At 43.2% G+C, this 22773-nt stretch overlaps 1 protein-coding gene across 9 annotated transcripts in view; it reads right to left on the bottom strand.

Moving 5' to 3' along the window:
• Positions 1–305: 305 nt before the first annotated feature.
• Positions 306–22773, bottom strand: part of huwe1 (HECT, UBA and WWE domain containing E3 ubiquitin protein ligase 1) — a 41554-nt gene continuing 19086 nt past the window's right edge. For 6 of the 9 annotated variants that reach the window (XM_087179686.1, XM_087179689.1, XM_087179690.1 and 3 more), the window contains 44 exons: positions 22676–22757; positions 22211–22387; positions 21516–22055; positions 21177–21372; positions 20858–21025; positions 20615–20763; positions 20449–20515; positions 19757–19980; positions 19437–19648; positions 19142–19324; positions 18242–18414; positions 18013–18152; positions 17784–17859; positions 17425–17523; positions 17055–17182; positions 16811–16970; positions 15988–16216; positions 15697–15875; positions 15514–15603; positions 13856–14016; positions 13691–13733; positions 12579–12947; positions 12161–12371; positions 11550–11674; positions 11236–11456; positions 10709–11100; positions 9898–10537; positions 9069–9789; positions 8870–8961; positions 7784–7940; positions 7550–7682; positions 7143–7345; positions 6799–7034; positions 5920–6022; positions 5247–5396; positions 4874–5119; positions 4663–4780; positions 4422–4562; positions 4043–4330; positions 3738–3843; positions 3338–3455; positions 1959–2140; positions 1274–1464; positions 306–1159 (listed from right to left, as the gene is read on the bottom strand). In XM_087179686.1, the coding sequence (XP_087035812.1) occupies positions 1057–1159; positions 1274–1464; positions 1959–2140; positions 3338–3455; positions 3738–3843; positions 4043–4330; positions 4422–4562; positions 4663–4780; positions 4874–5119; positions 5247–5396; positions 5920–6022; positions 6799–7034; positions 7143–7345; positions 7550–7682; positions 7784–7940; positions 8870–8961; positions 9069–9789; positions 9898–10537; positions 10709–11100; positions 11236–11456; positions 11550–11674; positions 12161–12371; positions 12579–12947; positions 13691–13733; positions 13856–14016; positions 15514–15603; positions 15697–15875; positions 15988–16216; positions 16811–16970; positions 17055–17182; positions 17425–17523; positions 17784–17859; positions 18013–18152; positions 18242–18414; positions 19142–19324; positions 19437–19648; positions 19757–19980; positions 20449–20515; positions 20615–20763; positions 20858–21025; positions 21177–21372; positions 21516–22055; positions 22211–22387; positions 22676–22757 (8722 nt within the window). In that variant the 3' untranslated portion in view covers positions 306–1056. The remainder of the gene's footprint in view (positions 1160–1273; positions 1465–1958; positions 2141–3337; positions 3456–3737; positions 3844–4042; positions 4331–4421; positions 4563–4662; positions 4781–4873; positions 5120–5246; positions 5397–5919; positions 6023–6798; positions 7035–7142; positions 7346–7549; positions 7683–7783; positions 7941–8869; positions 8962–9068; positions 9790–9897; positions 10538–10708; positions 11101–11235; positions 11457–11549; positions 11675–12160; positions 12372–12578; positions 12948–13690; positions 13734–13855; positions 14017–15513; positions 15604–15696; positions 15876–15987; positions 16217–16810; positions 16971–17054; positions 17183–17424; positions 17524–17783; positions 17860–18012; positions 18153–18241; positions 18415–19141; positions 19325–19436; positions 19649–19756; positions 19981–20448; positions 20516–20614; positions 20764–20857; positions 21026–21176; positions 21373–21515; positions 22056–22210; positions 22388–22675; positions 22758–22773) is intronic. The other 3 variants (XM_087179693.1, XM_087179692.1, XM_087179691.1) reach the window with 3 other exon arrangements.

The following is a 22773-nucleotide window of genomic DNA, read 5'->3' as shown; positions in this document are numbered from 1 at the left end:
TGTGCTTAAATTATTTTGTCATGAACGACAGTTTGTCGGATTCACTGCTGAGATCAGTGTGTGTGTGTGTGTGTGTGAACTATGGGGCAAATTTCACGTCCCAGAATCATTGGGTCCTTAATTGATAAACTGAGCCATATTAGATTATAGTATGCTCGTAAAATAACTATAAAATATTTTCTTTTGTATGACCAATAATTAACTAGTATTTTGGTGCGATTACACACAGAATTCACACATTTGATTGTGATGAAATGAATTCACTGCAGGTAATGGTAAAACAATGTTAAAAGAGACAATAGACGCAATTTTATGCATTTATTCATGTAGTTATTCCACTCTGATTCAAAGGCTCAAGGCTGGGTCAGCAATTTAATAGCCAAAAATACTCTAGAGTTTATGGTTAATGTTTTTATCTCCTTCAGGTTTTCCTCTTCATTTTTTGTACCTTCCTTCCTTAAAAATGCCACAAAACTTTGAAAAGTGCATTTTTGTGAATATCTCAAACTTCTCAAGTTGTCCATATACCCCCCATAAAAATGTTCCCCGTCATCAAGGCTCGTGAGGTCACAAATTTGCAACAAGAAACCACCAACATTTTTTCCCCAAAGGTTTTATAACCATCCTGTTCAAACAACATTCTCTTTTTTCTTTTTACACAGCCAGAGAACAAAAAAGATTAAACATAATAAACTCCCAAACCTTTTGTACAGAGAAATCAAACTAAATGAAGAAAACGTCTCTTATATTAGTCCATGTTTTATCCTCTGAATTCGCTCTTGCATTTGCCATTAAATTGGGAAGGGAGACACAATCGTGTCAACATGAGGCTCTCTGTGTTGTATGCAATGTCAATCAGTCCATTTCACTTGCTGGTTTTATCTGTTTTATATGGAATAGAAACCAGTAAGTCTAGGCCATTCAACAAGTAATCCAGAAATGTCTATGATGGTGTGTGCGTGCGTTCAAAGGTTATCAGTGTGAATGTGTCAGGTGTAGGCAAAATCTAAATCAACTGTTTGTATGCATGTCTGAGTTTGTTAAGAGTCTCATAGTTTAAGCCAGTCCAAATCCTTCTGAGCATTCCTGAATGGCCAACAGCAGCATATGTCTCAGCTTCTCATAGCTCTCATAGGCTGGGAGGTCCAGCTGGTTAAAGCTGGAGAAAGAGAAAGATCATTTCAGTTAAATTTTCACAGTTTTGTTGTTACTTTTAAAGTCGTTATAATTATTTAATATTAGAAATGTATTTGTAAATTTGTCATGTGTGTACCAGGTATGAGCAGATGGCAGGCGGTCAGTGGAGCGATCGTCGCGGTGGATCTGGAACTTCTGGATGCCGTTCATGCCCTCCAGAGCAGCAAAACCCTGGAGGGGAACTTTGGACGTGCCAGTGACAAACTGTAGGAACTTGGCCCGGTCCGCTTGGTCAAAGGACCGCAAGGCCCTCCAGAACCACTGAATCTAAAGTTAAAAAAAGAGGAGAAGGAAAGATAAAGTAAAGAAAGGGATGAAAAAAGTAGTTGAGATATAAATGTGTTCCAATACAAAATCTAGTCTCTGTTATCGTGTCTGGGGTAACAGCAGTTAATGCTAGAAGTTGCGAGGCATTGGAAATAATGCCAAAATAATAGCAGCTCTACTTGATTTCAAACAGTATGCTTCCAAGTCTGGATTTTTGGTGATGACACAGCTCATTTACACAGCATTGCACTGTGACATGCAGTATTGTACAATGAATGTGGTGGTTCAGCAGAAACAGTTCCACAAATAAAATGTGGCTACATCAGTTCTACTGGGCTAGAAATTAATCTAAAATCTGGTAATGCAAAGCTGCCCATTTGACTGAGCTGGAGAAGTCCTGTGTAATTTTTCTCTCAAGATTTTCAGTTCTCACACACAGGTAGAAGTGGGTAGATATTTCCATAATAATGTTACATGTGTTAACTCATGCATACCTGGATGGAGCTGGACTGGTATTTGTGATATTCAGTGTTGGCCTTCAGGTCATCGATGTCGATAGTGGGCAGGCCCGAGATGAGCAGCTCCAGCTCCTGCTCAGTGAAGATGGAGATCAGCCTCTTGGGGATGATCTCATAGAATCCTTCAAGGAAGGCTGCCAGCTGCTTGCGGATTGCACCTAGAATAAAGGGAAAGTATTCATTCTTCAGATCTTTCTGTTATAGAGAATATTCTTTACCTGACATGCAACTAATGTTGTGCTATCACTTAATTTGGTAGCTATTCATTTTCAATTAAGCAGCTGAAAATTCAATTCTTTAGTGAATAACATATTTCAGTTGCAGCTGGAGGATGCTGCTCATGATAAATCAGCCATTTTACAGAGAGAAACACCACTGGCTCTCTGCTGCATATTGATCAGTCCAACATTTAAGAGTGGTGCCACCTAGTGCTTTCTTTGAGTATCACAGAGAACATCTAACCTGACGCAACATATGGTTTGTTACGTAGAACTAGAACATAGAATAGGCAACTGTTTGATAAATTGCAGGTGCTTGTCAATACCGTGTGCACATAAATAAAAAAATAATAACAATACCTTCTCTATATAATGATATATATTAGTAACAATGTTTTTTTATCATTTCAGGGAAAATAACAGCTGTAATATGTAATAACTACATAACAGGGGGCTTATAAAAAATTATAATAAAGTGCTTAATTTTACAAAATGAAATAAAAAGTGTACCTCAACTTTCTATTTTATTTATGGTTAACAGCAACAGGCTCATCTCACATCTTAACAACTGAAAAGCTTATAACACATCCTTTTCCCTTTCTTTCCCTCTTATGTCCCACTTATTTCTCTGGTGTTGTCTCTCACCATTTGTGTATTGCACTGACTGACTCAGATTGTAATAATTGGTCGAGTAGCGTCACATGACCAGTGCCGAAAAGGCTAGAAAAGCTGCAGCGGTTAGAAAATAACCAGTCTGTCAAAATTGAATAATTATCAATAATTTATAGGTTATATGTCTGGGTCCAGATGGGTCTGGAACACGGTCCACCTAGTGACCTCATCTTTCTAAGGAAAATTTACCAAATATACCAAAACTGTTGCCTCTCTGTAGCTGCCAGGTATTCCTCCCTGATAGGACGGCGATTAGTCCGAATCACTGGACCTCAGCCACAAGCAAATAACCTAGAGCCTGACCAGATGCATTCTCACTTACAAGAAATCCAGCTGCCTTGTTATGTTTGAGAAAATCTGAGTATCTGCCTTGAACATTTAAAATTAAATTTGTTGATTAAAAGAAACAGATTAACCCATTGGCACTGACTGAAATTAAAGATTTGGTGACATAACCAGTCTCACCTGTCATCTTCATCTGGCATACCAGATGGACATACTCTTTTTTGTTTTCCTCTGTGACCAGGATATTGGCTCCATTTGGCTTGAGGTCTCTCACTTCACACACACCAAACTCCTGGACCTACATGCACAGAGCACATGAACACTTTCAGTCTCTCACATCTTGTGGAGTTTCAGCTTGATATCTTACTGGAAATCACAGATGGTATCCATTAACAGTTATTTTAATGCCATCAGATTTCAAATGACACTTTTGCAGCACTTATTTAATGAGGACATAAAGCATGTGGGATTCAAGCCCTTGAGGGCAAATCCCAATTTGAACAGTTAAGGCAATGATAAGAGTATGAGAATCAATTTTCCACTTGTAGCTAATTGGAACATTTAGAGAACAGACACCAACCTCTGTGCTGAATGTCAGCTCATAGCCCAGTGTGGACACATCATTCTCCAACAAGTATACCAAGCCCTGGAAGAATGGGTAGTCCTCGCTCTCCATGTCTGTGTACCTGGGAATACCACAGAAATAAATACATATTATTCATATATTCAAGAAAAAGAATGCAAACTATAACTAACCAGCTCTATGGCTGCCACTACATTTAGTATAACAAGCAAAATGGCGGCTGAGTTTGTTGGAATTATTGGTGTTGGAACATGTCTTGAACATTTAGGTTACTTGATTGTGACTACAAGTAGCCCAAATACCTGACACTCTTGCCCAGGATGTGCTTGTAGAAGCTGCGGGTGAAGTAGCACTCCAATAACCGGTTGTCATAGACTGCCTTGGCCACCACGCGGCCCACAAACTTGAAGTAGCTGAGGTGGTTGGGGTTGCAGTGAGATGAGGGGTTGATGGTATAGGTGACACGGTCACCTGGTGAAGTGCGGAACAGGGCATACATGGGGTTGAACATCTCCCGGGAGATGATCATGTACCATTCCCTCAGCAGGCCACCAGCATCCTGGCCCTCCTCCCCTTCAAACACAATGTACCTGTAAAGCAAAGGGAGCAGAGAATGGCTCAGGTTGAGCAGTTCTGAATTGAGAGGACATACAAGTGGATAGAAAGGCAATGGAGCCTTACAGCCTATTTTTCATGTCCTCTGGGCTCTTGCGATGCAGCTCCCTGTAGGAGTCCTCAAACACGTGATCTCTCCTCACATGCACAGCCATGTCCTCCTTCCTCAGGCCTTCATCCAGTCGCTCTAATTCCTGGCGGAAGTACCTGTAGAGGTAGCCAGAAAGACCAGAGGGTTAGTAAGTTAAAAAGCCAATAACTGTCTATTAGACAGTATAAGATGGGAGTGTAAGATAATCCTCCTTACTTCCTCTTAACGTCAAAGTCAAGGATGCGTATGTAGTCAACCAGTACTGCAAAAGGCCCATCAGCCAAGTGAGTGGTGGACTGGCGCAGGATCTGGTTAAGCACTGTGCGGTGAGTTTCTAAAAAGAAAGAAGAATGAGTCTTGTTATACACTGGGCTACAAAATGGAACAAAGCTTTATCCTTCTCCTAACGGAAATCTCTCAGGCTCACCGGCAAAACGGAGGAACTTCTGGGTGTCCGGTGGCAGGTTGGAGGAGATGTGCATGGAGGATGGTTCCCTGGAAAAGAATGGGTCTAGGGATGAAGGTGTGGCAGGTGTAAGGGGTGCTGGGGACAGCGGTGGAGGCTCATCTTTGATGTGTGAAAGCTGGCTCTCCCGGGTGTCCCTAACAGGAGGTTTGCTCTCTCGCTCAGTGGCATGGACAAGGAAGAAGGCCTCCACAGCAGGCTGGAGAACTGAAAAAACAAAGAAAATATCATTAGGGGAACAGATCAATTAACCATGCTCCTTCAACAGATATAGACACAATATGAATCACACATAGCATAGAGAAACACATTTCCTCAGAGGGATTTCACCTACCCAGTACAGCATGCTGGTCGTGGGACTCCTCCAGCTCTTTTAGGCACTCCCCAAGCATGTCCCATAGTTCATCCAACAACAGCTGCTCACTGAGCAGAGGGAGGTCTGGAAGTCTCTCCTCACTCTCTGACTGGCCATTTCCTTCTTCATCTAAAAAAAGGAATTTCCAATATACATTGAACCATTGCACCAGTTATGCTTTCATCAACCTTTGCCTACTAGAAGACAAAACAATTTTTTTTCTAAATAAAAAGGACTGCTCCAGTGTTGATATTTGTCAATCAAGATTATAATTGCCTGAGTTATTACTGCTGCTCTGCCTGTTTTAGATACAATTAGTCCAAATCAATCAATCAATCAATCAATCACACATTGTCTTATGCACAGTGCAAACACACTGAAACATATCAACCTATTCCTATAAAACTTAGCAAAAACCACAATGTTTAAACACAGTGTCTATTCAGCAATTCAACAATTGATAAAGCATTGTATTTAGAGGTTCTTTATCACTGTGCAAATGCTGAACTAAACAAATTAAGTAAAAACAATCCCAGGTAAATATCCAAAGCATTATATCAGAGAAGGTGATCACTGGATGTGGAGGGATGGGGTCTCACTTACTGAAGAAAACACAGCACATCAGTTTGAACAATTTGCAAGCAAGTCATACCCAGAGGTGCAGGGTCCTGCTCTAGAGGAGAGGGCTGGTCCACATCCATTGGAGAGTCATCTCTCTGGGCTGCCTGGGCTTCTGACATTGACTGCACTTCAGACTAGAGAAAACAAATCAGGAAGGACCAGAGCGACAGAGGATGAACAACAGGGAGAAAAAACATGGAATAATTAATGATTAATGTAACAGTTTTCTTTTTCATAGTAATCCGTCATGACTTATACTGCCATGCAAAATGAAATTCCCATGATCCACTGAGAGGATTGGAACTGGGACTGAGAAGGGAAGGGGGCAGGGCCAAAAGCATGAAGCCATGTCAGCCAGCAAACAGACAACATCAGTGGAACAGATCAAACAGTTTGGAGCAGGCAGCACATTCACATACAGATCATTTCAACAGTAGAACATGTCAATGCAAAGACATTGATGTAGAATGCAGTGGATCACTGGCACATCTGTCCTTCTGTTGGGGCTGTCATTGTTCATCATGGCAGCACTGTAGATGTTGTCACTATGCATGAACCACTTGAGGTAGCAGGCTGTAGACTGACTGCACTACGTTGTTTACAGATAATTCAATTCAATACAATATAAAATAAGACAGATATGCATAACAATTAATGTGTTAGCTTATTAATTTCCAAAACGCACAAAGCCAGTAGGGGCAGAGCGAAATTAGACATGTGGCATTTCAGTAGCTATTAGCCATTTCATAGCATTTATTTTGATGACCACCACAGTAATTTTGAAGTAACTACACTGGGATGGTCACACTATGAAGTCAATGTTATGTTTTCCATCTTTCAAATGATTCCCTTTAAGTGTGTGCAGTGTGTGAGTAGGAGTATGCCTGCTGTCAGTGCAACCCATGCTAACCGTGGCAGCAGCAGCCGTGCCAGCAGGGGGAGCAGCACCAGTGGGAGCATGGGGGGCCGCCACTGAAGATCCGGCGGCGACGGCGGCAGAGGCAGAAGAGGCGGTGGGTGGGGGTGCCTGTTGGAGCCGGCGTGCCCGCTGACCCTCTCTCACCATCTGGATGATGGCGTCAGCTTCAGCTTCTAGTTGACGCACCGCAGCCTGGATGCTACTGGCTGAGCCCAAACTGGTGGAGCCTGCCCATTCGGGGAAGGAGGAAAATAGTTTTATCACTCACTACATCACCAGGATATTGTATGCATACATCAAGAATACCGAGTATATGTAACATCGTCTAGTCATACCTAGTCGGCCTGTCTGTTTGGCTTTCTTGTTGGCGCGCCGTGTGTCCTCACGGAGCTGGATAATGACCTGCAGCACTCGCAAGAAAAACTTCTGCGTTGATGTCTTGGAGGTTAGTGAGCTCATACAGGGAAGCTGAAGTTCACGTCCCCCCAGTGTGCGCTTCTGTGCAGCCACAATCACTACACTCTCCGACCCGTCGAACCTGTGTCCCAACCAACAAAGGCATACGAGGTAAAGGAAATTGTAGGTATGAGAAATTAACCTATGTAAAAATAGATGCCATCACTACATACTGTAATATCACTTGGGATTGAACTACTTTAGATTAAAGATAACTAGTTGGGACATTAGGTTGTGTGTTGACAACTAACTTCCACTGGGCGGTCTAGAGTCATAACTATCTAACCTGCTGGTCATCTTGCCCTTGAGTCTGGCTGAGATGGAGGAATCCTCTGGAGGGGCATCTGGGGAATGGGAATCAGCTTGTGCCCGTCTCTGCTGCTCCAAGTTGTACTCTCTAAGTTCGGCCAGTAATGTGCCTGAGGGAGAGAACATTTTCAAATATGTGTGTAAAGACAAAACTGTATTTCCTTAAATAGGAGCATTACAACTGGCACCCGCATAGTTGTCCAGAACTGACCGATCTGTTTGCAAAGAGTGTATCCGAGGTGTCTAGCTCCACTGAGCAGCAGTCTGAGTACAGTGTCTCTGGTGGCACCATCTCCTCTGGACAGTTGCAGCAGAATATTAGCTGCATCCTCCAGACCCTCCTCTGAACATGAGTGAGATGTCAACACCTTGTACGGAGAAGGAAAAGAGTAGTTAGAGAGCACATCTCATAATTAATATTTCAAGGTTTTTTGAAACACAAAAAAACTGATCAAGTGCCATCTATTGAAAACGGTGAACAGGAATAAACGATTTTGTTAATATTTCATCATGAAGGTTCATAAGTACAAGTGCCCGTTTGTGTCACAATCCAATTTAGAATGGAAAAGTTCTCTGAGGACTGTCAATATAATGTATGATGGGTCACTAACTATTGGATTAACTGATCTGTCTGGGCCTCAGACTTGGGGCCACTCGAAGGTCAGAGCTGTGTTTGTTGTACCTCTAATCTGAAGAACCTCCCACAAAGTCAAGCCAAATTAGTGCACATCTTTAAAAAGCACCTTAAAGGCCATTTCGATATTGGAATTTTTAAACTTTTCTTAACCCCTAAAGTCCAATATCGGTCGGGCTCCAAAATTAATACTCACACCCACACAAGTCCTAACATAAACTTTGATACAAAACCATGCACATAACATAGCTGGGTGGATTGGGCAGTGTCTTGAAGTAGATCGAGGCAAAGATATATTGCATTGTGATGTGGCAGTGAGGCAGATGTTACTTCCATGAAACTTGTTGAATCAAATGCAAATTTTCATGGAGAAATTCACACATTAAAAGTAGCAGATGTGTTTCAATTGAATTTGACCTGGATTATATTATATATCCCCACACATTGTAATTTTTAGTTTCTCTTCTGAAATTGGACACTGTTCAATGCTGCAAATAATAAACACTGTCCTCTAACTGGCAGGCTTCAACTGATCCTCAACAGAAGTTATCCACACTAACATCTTGAAAAAATTTGAAGCTACACTTTTCCATGACCAGCAATGGAATTTCATACACATTTCATGACAGTATGACTGAGATCCATCAACTTATTTTTCCATACCTCCACAGAGAGTTGAAGCTGTTTCTCTGTGAGTCCAGTGGAGGCCATCTTGTTGTCACTCTCTGTACTGGCAGTAGAGACCCTCTGTTTCCCTGTTTTGGCAAAACACCCCCAAAAATGTACATCATTTTCTACTAATATCTTTTTTACAATAATGCCTGAACAGATGATGTTCAACTTTGGAATAAATCAACACTACCTGTAGAGGTTGTTCCAGTGGACGTGGGTATAGAGATTGTTGTAGAGGATGTCTGAGAGGCTGCTAGACTTGTCCCTGAGGATGTACCCTGGGCTGCAGCTCCCACAGAGACCCCTGGGACTGCCACAGTGGGCTGGGTAGAGCCCGCTGATGCCGTGCCCTGTGTTGTGACTAGGGCTGTGGCTCCTGAGCTGGTTGCTGTATTGGGGTTGGCAGCCTGCGGGGTGGGGTGTCCAGCAGGCACCTCAGTGGCCTTGTTGTCAGGCAGGGCAATGGATATGAGGGAGAGGAGGCGCAACAGCTTTTCAGTGAGCAAGGAGCTCCGTCTGATTACTGGGTGGGATAGCATGTTCATCAGCTGACCTAGAGGGGAGGTCTCCAGGCTGAACTGGGCCCCCTCAGCCTCTGCACTGCCCCCCAGAGGCACTGTCTTCATTGAGGCTTTGCCCTTGCGGCTGACATTCATGTTGTCCAGTTTGACCAGCAGGTCCCAAAAATCGGTGGAGATACCCAGTGACTGGGGAGTAACAGCAGAGGAGCCAAAGGAGTTCTGTGTGTTGGAGACATTGGAGCTGGAATTGCTTTGAGACTGCGACACTGACCTGGAGGCACTACCTCCACCCCCTCCCCCAGAGGAGCCTGAACAAAGACGAGAGTCCAGGTCAGAAGACGATGCTGACAGATCCTTACAGCGCTGCTGGGTGAAGTGGCTAGGGAACACCTGCAGGAATAGACAAGAAACAAAAATTTATTTACTTTTTTCTACAGCAAGGAAGATACATACTGTATATAGTGTGGGAGATGTAGATGAAAATAGCTGGACCCTGACCTTAGCTAGCTGGATAAGTGTGTCCAACACGTGTCGACAGACCACTGGAGCAGCTTGTGGGTGGATGTGGACAGTGGAGCCTCCACCTCCAGCACACGTGACACCTGCAGTAGCACCAGACACTCCCAGTGTTCCAGAACCTGTAGAACCTCCAGCTGAGTGGCGGTCAGCATGCTTCCTACCCGACACTCGCTGAATCTGGAAAATGTTTGTTCGGCAGCCCAAGGCTGCATCCATAGAAACAGAAAGCCAGGAAAGCTGGCTGGAGCTGCGAGACTCTACCCTGTTCAGTAGCTCTAAGGAGGATGAGGAGGATGAAGTAGGGAGGGAGGGGGTAGCTGATCCTTTTCCTCCACAGCCTCCCTGGGTGCTCCTCTTGCCACGGGAGTCTTCTAGACGTGAGGTCTCCACACACACCTCACTTTCGCTGCTGCGTTGGAGGATGGATAACAGGCTGCGAATGACCCACCCACGTGTCTGAGAGTGGTAGCAGAGATTCCTGAGCACACGGTGCAGACGGCTTGTGTTAAGCTTCGGTTCATCCACAAAAAGCAAAACCAGCAGGCAGGACAAGGCTTCGTGGTCCAGCAGCAATCGGCCGCGCAGACGCAACAAGGAGTCCACACTTGAACTGGATGGTCTGAGGAAACAAAAGGAAGAAAAAACACATTCAGTTTGTCACCTGTCTAAAGTGGTTGATCAAGACCACCTACAACATTTTCAATAACATAAAAGTCCATTTTTACTTTTTCATTTAACACAATAATGAAAAATATTTCGGTTCTCAAAATTGATCACCGTTTTCTCTCACCTGTGGTTTGTTCCTCCCCCCATCTGAAATGTGCCTCCTCTTTGCACAGCCAGCCGGGTGTACTGGACGCCACGATTGCTCCCTAACCGACTGGTGAAGGCTGGGGAACGCAAGATAGCTGATAGGGCTGAAGATGAGCTATGACCAAACAGCCTCTCATGCATCAGTTGCCTCTGGCGTGCCTCTTGCTCTCTACGCAACGCAGCTGCTTCAGCAGCAATGTCTGGGGGCATGACAGCCAACACACTGTCCTCCATGTCCTCCAGGACACTACGTCTGAGCTCTGAGGGCAGTGTCTGGATGAAGGTGACTGGATCCAAAGGGGTGTCTCCCTGTGGAGGCTGCTGGGCTAGCTCTCTGCGCTGCTGCTCTGCCCGTTGCTGGGCAAGAACCTAGGACAACCAATGGCATGCTTAGATTTTCTGTGTCTTGCTTCGAAATCATACTTTGTTTTACCACCATGTTGACAGATCTAAAGCCAAGCATTTTGTCTAATCTGTAACACTATAATCTGAGAAGATACTCACCTCCTCCTGGATGGCAGGTGGCAAGGCTGCCAGGAATTCTGGGCTGACCTCTGTAACCCCTGGTCCTCCCAGTACAGGCGCAGTAGAGGAAGGCAGGGTGGTGGCAGCAGGGGGACGGGAGGGTGGTCTGATGCCAAGCTGATTTTGCAGAACCTCTCGACGGATGTCTTCTGGAAGAGCAGCCAGGAAAGAGGGATCCACACCCTCTGGCAGACTGATACCTGTCAAGACAAAAACATCACAAATATTATGAGATGTAATACTGCATTAAAAATATATTAAAAACTGCAGGAAAATATGATAATTAATTTTACCTGCAAGCGGGTCCTCGTCCTCATTGCTGGTGGATGGTAGGGGCTCTTCCTGTATGGCCTGAGACTGGCTGTCAGCACTATCACTCCTGGGCATTGTTTCTCCAGGGGATGACACAGAAGTAGAGCTATAAACACAAAAGAAAGAAACCCCAAATCGTTATCATCAGTGAGCAGAAATGTGTGTGATGATATACTTTGCTGATTTACACAGTGTCAAACTAAGTGGCATGTGCTTAGATGTGAAGATTTAATTGAACCATGAGATACTTTTATTTTGCAAACAGCTGGTTAGAAAAAACAGACGTACCAACTACTGTAAAAAAAAAAAAAAAAAAAAGTTTGATGCACAAACTTTGAATACTAATTGTGAGCTGCAATTGGGCAAGAGAAGCTGGTGGGAAACATGAATTCCAACTTTATTTTTTATTTGTTTTGTAGTGGACTGAAACACGCTACATGCTGGCAATGAAAGGGGGTTATACTTATATACATATTTTAAACAACATGTAATTTTTTTATTATTATGGCTATCTGACCAAGAGATAAAAAGTGTACATGATACAGCTTTTTAAATGCAGATTTGGTTAGAAATGATTCTTCAAGTTACTCACCCAGTTTCTGCATCTGTCGGCCTGTCAGTCAGCCCACTTTCCCCAGTACCAGAAAGCTCCTGAGAGAGCTGGGTGGTCTGGGCAGGGTTGGGAGCAGCTTCTTCCTGAGTGGCAGAGGCAGGGCTGCTGGTATCCATGGGTGACCCTTCCAGTTGTGACACACCCACTACTGCAGGCTCTGATGTCTCCACAATGTCAGGACTTAGGGAGGCTGAGAAAAAGGAAAAAACCAGTGTCAGTAAGCGTTATGAAACTGTCACTCAATGCACTGTAGAAAAATTCCTTAGGTGATTGGCTTTGCATTTCAGAGTTCAGAAAATTTCATGATAAACCAGGATCAACAACATCATTTACATTACAGATGTGTGTCCTTACTGTTGGCCAGTCTGTATAAGGAGAGTTTTCAAAGTTAATCTACCTTCCCTGCCTTCATCCACTGCTCCTCCTCCTCCTCCTCCTCCGACTCTCTCACCGATTGTGGGTGCTGGGGACATTTCCATCTGAGATGCCTCCGCTTCACTGTTTGGTCTGTCAGCTGCCGACAAGGGTGGAAGGCCTGCCCCTGCCAGAGCAGCCAGTGAGCTGGTACGTGAATCGGCCAGTAGCAGGTCAGCAATTGGCTGGTGGACCTGCTGACTGATCGCAGTCTCCAAGGAGACTAGGGCCTGTTCATGAGGAGCAGGTGTGGTGGGAGTGACCTCTCCAGATGGGGGAGCAGTGAGGAAGCCCTCTGAGACCCTGGGTGGGTCCAGACATGACACTGTACCACCCTGGGCCTGCTCACCTTCTGCAAGATCCAGAGAGAAAACTTATATGAAGACAGGGAAATAGTTTTTAAGCATTCTTTACAAGAATTCAACCTTACAGATACTCATTGGGAACCTTTTTTTCTACACACAACAGCTACTAATGCTTAATTCTTTAATAAATAGGCCATTATAAGATTTAACAATTACAGAAAACATTTTCCATACATACAATTGCAGCCAAAGAGAACAGAAGATAATTTTCCACTCAGATGCCAATAGCCTCTGCTGAGGAAGGCAGTAAGTTGTATAGTTATCTCCTGAACGGGGTGCATAATCCTGATCCCCAACAACAACACAACTTACTACCTCACCACAGCACAGCCAGCAGGAGAAAACACTGGAATACAAGATAAGGAACAATATTGTACACCTGAGATATAATGCAAATATGTTTATAATTACGTGCTTAAGACAGCGATGTGGATCAGATATTTTCAGTCTGCTAATTATCTGAGCTATTTCCAAGTTAAAAGTGGATTTCCTTCGCAGCAGATGAAGATGCCGAGGTGGTATGGCGTTGCCATAGGAAAGACAGTAGACTGTATAGTTATCTCCCAGATCTGGTGTGATCCTAAAACTATACAAACTACTACCTCATCCCACAGCACGCTTTGCTGGCAGCATGCCTCTTGATGCCCATCACTGAGATGTGTCCATTACAGACAGGTCCAGGGATTTCAACATTAAGAAAGAAAGAAAAAATCTTTACGGATGTCAGTACCTGCAGTGTTCTCTGCACCATTAACTGCCCCCAATCCAGAACCCTAGGGACAAAAACAAATGACATTAGCAAAAAATGTATATAACTCTCAAAAGGTACACACACACACACTTCTGTTTGAAAACTCTCCCTCCTACACAGCCAACAAATGTATTATTTGCCAACCTGTAGGCTCTGTTCCCTGGCCTGTTCTGCTCCAGAGGCCCTCCTCTCATTCTGCTTAGACTCCTCTTCTTCAGCCAGCTGCCTCCTTCTCTTCTCCCTCCGCTCTTCTAGTTCCTCATCTCGTAGACTCTCCAGATGCTGCAGGATAGGTACCTTCACCACTGAAAGCAAACACAGATATCAGAATTCATCCTTGGTTGTGGCTGTAACTTAAAGGTCACAGTTAATGCCCCTTAAGGTTAAGACAATAAACCTGATGCTCTCATTAAAATTAGTAAAAAATTTAATTGGTCATAAATTGGGAAGAAATTACAAATTGATGTGTGATTAAATCATATAATTCACTCCAACTGATTCTCTCTTTCTGAATCACCACTCGATTCTGTCGATATAGTCACCCAAATGAAGGTTCTCTTGCTGCACTCCGTCTACTGCCGTGGTTAGTCAGTCCCTCCAGAATGTTGCGATATCGCAATTGTAATAATTAATGCAATTTCAACCAATCCCTGTGAATTATGCTCGACCATGAATTTTTGTCCAATCACTGCAAATTTTCCACAAATTTGATCAAAAGTCATCATAGTTTCCCATGAGTTTAACTAATCATACAAGTCCCTGCGCAAAACCTTGATGTATGTCAACAATATCACTTCTTTGTTTCTGGTTCTGAAGCATCTTGTGAAGTTGTACATGTGTGACACGGACGTCTCACATTTACTAACAAAAATTAGTATTAAAGAACATGTAAGGCAATTCCCTGATGAATGGTTTTATACAATAAGCAACATTGTGGTAGAACCATAAGGTGTAGAGCTGCCCGAGCGCACCGGAACGACACTCTGCTACTTTTTTCCCTCCAGATAAAATAAAATATTTACAGTTCAAATAATCCGGGTGATACTTATACACATTTTAAGCGGTTTGTGAAGACTGGGTCACCACCTACACTGCACTGGATTTATTCTCACTGGTACGAGTTGCCTTTGATTTTTAATTATTTATACGAAGAAGAAGAAAAAATAAATAAATAATAATAAAAAAAATCTAAAAACATCGCCAAATTCATCGCAATATCTAAGAAAAGCTGCCGCGAAATCAGGTATTGTAGCCTACATATTGTACGTGTGGTATTGTGCGAAATCCTGGAGGGACTAGTTAGTAAAGTGCACGAGCGAAGATCAAATATGCAAAAACTAAACTGCCAAGTGCCATGCTTTGGGTTTCCCAAGAAAACCTGCTGGATCCTATAGCAATTCAAATACTTGACTAAAAGGTAGGTCCCTCAGACTGTCTAAATTACGTTTATGTTTATCATCAAGTATATACAGAAAAAATGCCTGCATGCTGTAGTCAGTGATATCTCCCATTCTATCAGGCCATTTATATAACCATGCCATCAACAAGTGAGACAAGATGTAATTATGGTTGATAAAAATTTGTAATGTGTGTATAGAGCTGAGTAAATACTTCTATCTACTTGGCCATCATATCCAAATTTTAGTGATCAAATTCACAAAAATTGAAGTATTTTCTGAAAGCAACAGTAGCCATCCCAAAAATATTGTCACATTAGCAATACTGAGGTACTTGGTCATAAACATTTTTAGTGATACTATCAAATTAATCTTCATAGAGTTTCCAGTCTTCAACTAACCCACCTGCTACACAGTCATGCATACTCTCAGCATCCAGCACTTTACACTCATCTGTCCATCTAGTTAAGGCAGTGGGAATACTAGAGAGGGTGCCTAGAGAGACAGAGAGAATAAACATGTTAGGAACTCAAGCTAATACTAAACCAAAAGACCATTATATTAATGACAACCTATAGTTATTCTCACCTGCTTGTCCCCCAGTACTGCTCTGCTCATGGAAAAAGTCATCCAATAACTCATCATCAGAACGAGCAATGATGTGCACATCTTCATTTCCAACCAAAAGGCGGGCACGACCACGAGACTGCAGAGGTAGAGAGCTGGACAGCTGTAAAATGTCAGCTGCAGCACTGGGCCCCAACAATCTAAACAAGGGAGTAAGGGAAAAAAGAGACATTTTAATTAGCAATGTCGCTCAAGTGAAGTAGATGTTGCAAAACAGATGTGTTGTGCAGCCACCAAAAAACCTGCTTTCACCTTTGCAAAATGAGTGGTGGGTTGGGCTGCCGATTGCCAGGGTAGTGAACATGGATGGTGTGTCCACTGTTGGCAGTGAGCTGGCGCAGAGTCCGCTGGCTGCGACCCATGCCCTGTGCTAGGCGGCTGCTAGTGCCTGCCACACCTAGGGTGAGGGAACCGTGGTCAGCATGGCGCACCATCAGTGGGTGGGAGCTGGGGATGTTGCCTGGGGAAGGAGGGATGTCAGCTGATGGAAAAATAACAGAAAACAGTAGGCAGACATTAGGGGAACACCTGGCACAACCTGGCACAACCCCAAGTAATGTTCATGAAAAATCTAATTATTTTCTGCATCATCTCTTTTATTGTGTGTGCCTGTAACTCCAATAATTTGGGATGTCCAAAGTTTTAGTGAGTGATGCAAGCAGAGACAGTTTGGAGGAGGGCTACCGGCTGATAGACCTTATTCACAAAAGAGATTTTGCCGTACCGTAACAGGACAAAGCAGTAGTGTAATTGATAACATTAAAAACAAACGCATTCCATTTTGGTGAGCTAGATCCAGAGTCCTGGTATTGTGCGTGCTGGAACTGAGCCATTATTAACAACATTTGTTTCTAAAATGTGTTGCTATTCCTGCTATGACAAGTCAAAATGCCTGCTGTGACAAAGGTCTTGTTGTGTATAGATGGAGATTGAAGCCCAATTGTTTAACATTAAGATTGACTTCCATCCAAAGCATTGAGCAGTCTCAAATGGAGATTGGGAGGTAAAATTTGAAAATTCCTACAATTAATAAATTTAACCTTAGTGATTGTTAGTGCTACATGATCCTGCTTACCATTGTTGGAGAACATGTTGTCAAACTCTATGATGAGGTCATCATCCCTGTCAAACCTTTCGAAGCGGATGTGTGGTGCAGCATTGATGTCAGGGAAATCCTCGTCCAACTCCATCTCTGAACCTTCATCATCATCATCCTCATCTCCTTCTTCATCATCCTTGAGGGAAAGTAGCAGCCTTGAGTCTTAAGGATAAACAACAATTAAGACTTCTTAACTTAACTTCATTACATTAATCCATACCTGATCCTCTTCCTCCTCTTCTTCCTCCTCCTCCTCTTCATCTTGGCTGTCTTCATCATCATTACTGCCACTAGAATCTTCCTCCTGTGTGTGTTCCTCATCTTCTGGTTCCAGTATGTTCATGGAGTCTAAGGGAAGAGAGAAACACAGTCCTATAGAAGTACATCTTATAAACTGAAGTCATCAGTAAGACCAAGTCAAGTCAAATTTCATTTCCCTCAAGGGGCTTAGCAATCTTTATAGCATTTCAACACGCTGTCCTTAAACCTTCAAATCGGACAAAGCCTCCAGCACGGAGAAATAAAAAAGTTGTGTGATGTTATTTATCATGATAAACATGCAATATTCTGATGTGTCAATGTCTGATTACCTTCCCGGTTGGCCTGAAGAGTGGATGCCTGGCTAATATTGGAGGGGGCCTCATCCATCAACACGTCCTCTTGTGATTCATCTTCACCACTGCGTCCCACTGATTGACAGAACAGATAGCAAGTGATACACTTGTTTATTTGCAATACAAGGACTACCTGCACTCTGGAGTCTCATAAAATTTGTAAAACTTAATGGAGCTGTGATTCCAGATGTCAGGTACTCTTTTTATTGTCCTTTTTTAATCCAGCACCTATCTCACTGATGGTTAGAGGGTGTGCACACACCTATTCTAACCTTTTCTTTGACCGTTAACCGTCTATACCTGCTGACCCTTCCCAGATTAATTCAGTGACTTACCTATAATTGCGCTGTTGACAGTACCAGCATCTCTCTCCAACAGCTCATCAATCAGATCCACCAACTCATTTTCAACCTAAAAGCACAGAAAATTATATTAAAAAGTGTCTTGTTGCCAAGCTATCTATCTTTGGTCATACCCACTTATGTTATGACCAGTAATTATAGAAGTTATAGCTAATATGGTGAAATACTATTTGAGTATTTTGTGTAATACGACATCATTCACCTGCATAGCCTGTGTGCTGAGAACCTCAGGCTGACCAGCAATGACTACAGTGTCTCCCTCCGTCTCTCCATCCATCAAGTCGCTGTCTGTTCCCTGCACCCTGTGGTTGCCCTCCACTGGCTCTGCCTCACCAGACTCTCCTGGAATACATGTCACACATCAGCAACAGACATATTTAGAATCACTGGATCTATAGCTTTGAAATATCTCATCTGACTCATGTCGATACCTTGTTCCTGAGTGTTGCTGTTGCTGTCCCTGGCTGTGCCCACAGTATCATGTTCAGCCTTGTTCTTGCTCGAGCCTCCTTTGCCCCCAAACAGACTGCTAGGTTGGTTGACGATGCGGGACAGAGTCTCCAGAGGCTTCAGGGCAGCATTCACTGTGTTGGCCATGTTGGGACTAAATCAAATGATGTAAATGAAGAATATGGAGTTATTTTATCCTGAATATGATGCAAATCATTTTTTGCAAAGCAAACTTGATTCTGAAATATAACTACCAAACAAGTTGAGTTATTGGGTTTACTAAGCATAAAAATGTTGATCCAGAAAAGCCAAGGTTACAAACAGGCTCAGTCAGCCCTGGGTTTAGGTTGCCATGATCATCTATCCCAATTTAAATTGAGCTGGCTAAAGTTAAAGGTTTCCTTTGGAGTTTTAGACCACTAGTGGTGCTATGGAGCTGTTTTCTTAAGAGTGGGTCTCTATTTTGTTTGACTCATGCTCATGTACACATGCTGGTGACATGGTACACAGTGTACCCAATGGTGACACTATTCCATTGATCTACAGATGGCAGTAATATGCCAAGATATGTGGCAATGTGACAACGAACGGAAGAAGAGGAATGCTAACTACTAGACATTGATGTTAAATACTTCAAACTAAAAATACTTACTTCAAAAGTACTTATGGTCACTTGCCACATTTGTTTGACCTCAAGAACACACTCAGTGCATTTTAGTGAGAAAAATTGAATGTAAATGTAGCTTTAGCTGCTTACAAGAAAACTCCAAAGGGCCCATTTAACTGACTTATCCACAGATCAAACTTTGTGATGCAGGCCCCCACTCTAGTGCTATCTGAAGTGCAAAACAATTCGCAATTTAAATTAATATGGTGTATACCTGGACAAATCCAAGCTGTGAGGCACACGGGCCAAGTCGTTAACCAGGCCTTTCTTAAGAAAGAGCCTTATGATATTGTTCATGCCATTGTGTTGTGTCTTGGCTGCTGCAGTGCTATAGAAGCTTGATGTGGAGGGACATGATTCCATGATGGTGCTGATGATGCACATCACAGCCTGAAGTCTGAGAAATAGAGAAGCATGGGTTTGTAAAGATCCTTATAATTCATCATTCATTCATTCAAGGGTTATAGTATCAATATCAGGTTGGTTTACATGTCTTTTATGCTGTTTACCTGGCATGTTTTTCTGCACCTTCCGCCATTGCTAGAGCTCTACTAAGGGCGGCCTTCACCTCATTGACTAGGGCAACCTGGGCATCAGTGCCTGTGCCGGCAGCTGCAAGGCTGGCTAGGAAGAGACGTGCCAAGGCTGGGGTGTCCTTGTCCTCCGAGTTCTGGGTGTGGGGCAGCAAGTGGTCGAGCACAAAGGCTAGAACACTGCAATCCTGTTAGGATACAGGGAGGTCAAAATGGGTTAAGAGGAAAACATTATATTAAAAGGCAGGGCAATACAGACGTGCGAAGGGCTGACAACATTTTGTTTAACTACCCACCTCCTTAATAAGCTCGGACTGTCCAGCAGTGTAGCAGTAGGAGGCAATTAATGTGGCGATACCCACATATGAGCGCACCAGTTCAGCCAGCAGTCTCAGGATGGTGGAGGTAGGCATTAGAGGCTTGCTTGCTTTAACTTTGGCAGCTTTACCCTCATCTGAGCTGGTACCCTTCTCTCCCTCCTGTTCCTTCTTCTCCTCCCGCATCTCTTCGGGTGTGGAAGCTAATGCAAGACAGAATGATAGGATGCATCATGTACAGTTCACACACTAATATAGGGGACTGTCTTGAATTAATGAAATGAGAACTCAAATCAAGACAAAGGTTAAGACAAATTGATTTTACACCTTGTCTGGTGCACATTTTTGGTTTATCTAGGACCAAAAATCCAAAATCTAAACACAGCAAATAACCATGAACAAATCAGAGCAAGGTTAGGCAGTATGTATACGAAATGAGCATTTTCGTCTAATCATTTATTTAATTTATTGTTGAGCTAAAACAGTTGAATTAGAATAAAAACTACAGACTGACTGTGCTACACTGCTAACATACAGACTTTTACCATTCCATATATTGCTTTGCAATAATTGACATTAACAAAGCTATTAGACTGACAGTTAATTGAATGTGAGGAGAGATAACAGTATCTGATATGTGCAGTTACTTCGTTAAAAAACATTATTCTCACCTTCTCCTTGTGGTGTGCCAGACTGAGAAGACTCAGCCACACCTCCATCAGCAGCAAACACTTGAGTCTGAGAAAGAGAGACATGGCTCTATTATTAAATGAGGAGATGGCACATTTGACGTTTCAATACACAAGCTGAACAGGCGTACTTGTCATTGAGACTCACATTGATATGGAATGCAGACTGGGAGTCAAAGTCGCTGCCCTGCCGGGTGAGTCGGTACTGCTGATAAACGTCATCACCAACATCCTGCAATATCTGGCACAGGTCTTGACCACCAGGCACAGCTGCTGCTCGTTCTTCTGGACGCTCAGCTGTGCCACACAAAAGCCCACACTTAGCTGAAATGTTCAAATGACTTAAAATTATATATACACCCTTCAAATAGATATTGATAACATTTCTTACGTTCTTCAGGAGCATGGTAGGCAGCCAAAGCATTGAGCATGTCATAGATGACCTCTTTGATAGTGTCAGGGATAGGAGGTAAGGGGGAGAGTTTCAGCGGAGTGGTCTTCACCAGCTGCACTGCATTGGGCCCCTTAATTCGAAGGTTCTCAAACTCATCATCAGAGGCTGAAGAAAAAAGATCAAGTGTCAGTTTATTGGGGTTAGAAATTGAGACACAACCTTAAAACTAGATCAACTCTTAGTACAAGTAGCTTTAAATCTAATGGAGTTACTACACCTACTAAAACTAAAGTCTACCAAAAGCTTGCACACTCACCTGTGCCAGCTCCACGTGGTGCAGGCAGAGCAATGCGGACACAATTGCTGGCAGTTTCAGCAAAGCATTCAGGGTTACGGCAGGCGGCAGGGCCGAGTACACGAAGAATGTAATTGATTTCTCTGGAACCAAGGCTGCCAGACACCACTCCTGAGGTGGTACTGCCTGCTCCGCTGGTCACAGCTGACCTCACCACCTATGGCAACATGTTGATGAGTTATTTGATTTTGTTATCAACTAACATAGATGTATTATTCAGAAAATGTCACATTCAGCAAAAACAAATTGGTGATGAAAGATACCATGAGCTCCATTTAAGCAGCGTAAGAATAGACTAACCTTTTCCATAGTGTGCCGGAGTGTGGCTGGATCTTCTATGATGTGTCTAAACAGAAGAGTAACTAGCGGGGTGAAGCCATTGAAGCCAGAGCTCTGCGTAAGCCCCAAAATCATCCTTGTGCTCTTCAACTCAGCAAACATCATAGCATAGTGATGATTGCGTGTCAGACGCAAACAGAGACGCAGTGTGGCGTGGAGGGTGTCTGGGTCCACAGGAACACTTATCATACTGACACAGGCCCGAATAAGAACGGTGGTCATGTCCTCAGTCAGGCCTTGTACAACAATATCGGAGCGCTGAGAGTAATCAATCTCTAGGGTAGTGGTGGTCTCCTTCGGCTGGCTGGAATCATCCTTAGGAGCACTCATCTCCACTGCTGCCCCTGAGTCTAGGTCAGTCTGGGTTTCCTCCACTTTGCTCCTGTCTGCCTCCTCTCTTTCAGAGTCAGTAATGCTACCGGTCTTGGCAGGCTTGGGCATGCGAGGCACTCTCTGGACTGTCAACATCACTGGCCTCCTGTTACAAGTCTCCTCGTTTACCTGTCCGAAAGTGTGGATTTAATCAAAGGAACCCAGCCAACTCTACTAAACACAACCAACCATGAGATGAAGATTTTTTTTTTTTTTTTTTTTTTAAGTATAATCTTTGTGTATTCTCTGAGAGTGGAGAAAGATCTTTAAGAGTTTGTGTGTACCTGCACCATGGTGTTAAACTGCACGGTGTATCTTCGGCGTCCAGCTGTGAAGCGGACACTGCTTTCCCCAGCTCTCCATGCTGAGTCAATGGTGCTGTTGTTTGATGCACTGTAACTGCACCAACGGCCGGAGCGGTCATCAAACCATCGCCAGTTATTCCCATTGGGCTGCAGATACTAAAGGTAGACCCAGAGAGAATTCAATAACTGTACAAAAGAGATGCACCAACTAACACCAACACCTTACAATGGAATGTACAGAATTTGTTGCAATAAACTATCATATGTGCTGTTAAGTAACAACATACGAAAAGTTTATTTTTTTTATTTTTTTATTTTTTTTTTATTATTTACTCTCCTCCAACATGGTTGTCTATACCTGTACTTCTAACTAAGTCTAACTATTTAAGTATAATATTTTTGTAAGCTGTATCCCTGGCTTTGTTTTATAAGGTTTAGTTGCACCTTGTTCATTTGTTCTCTGCGCTTTGAAGAGACTGCCATCTTCTCATAGAAGTCAATGATCAATAGTACTGGTGTGATCCATCTGCAGAAAAAGGAAG

This window comes from Seriola lalandi, unplaced genomic scaffold (assembly GCF_002814215.2).
Source record: "Seriola lalandi dorsalis isolate HSWRI2012SDOR001 ecotype SW California unplaced genomic scaffold, Sedor1 jcf7180002054861, whole genome shotgun sequence".
NCBI lineage: Eukaryota > Metazoa > Chordata > Actinopteri > Carangiformes > Carangidae > Seriola > Seriola lalandi.
The sequence above is the reverse complement of the archived record's forward strand: the minus strand, read 5'-3'. Positions and strand labels throughout refer to the sequence as shown.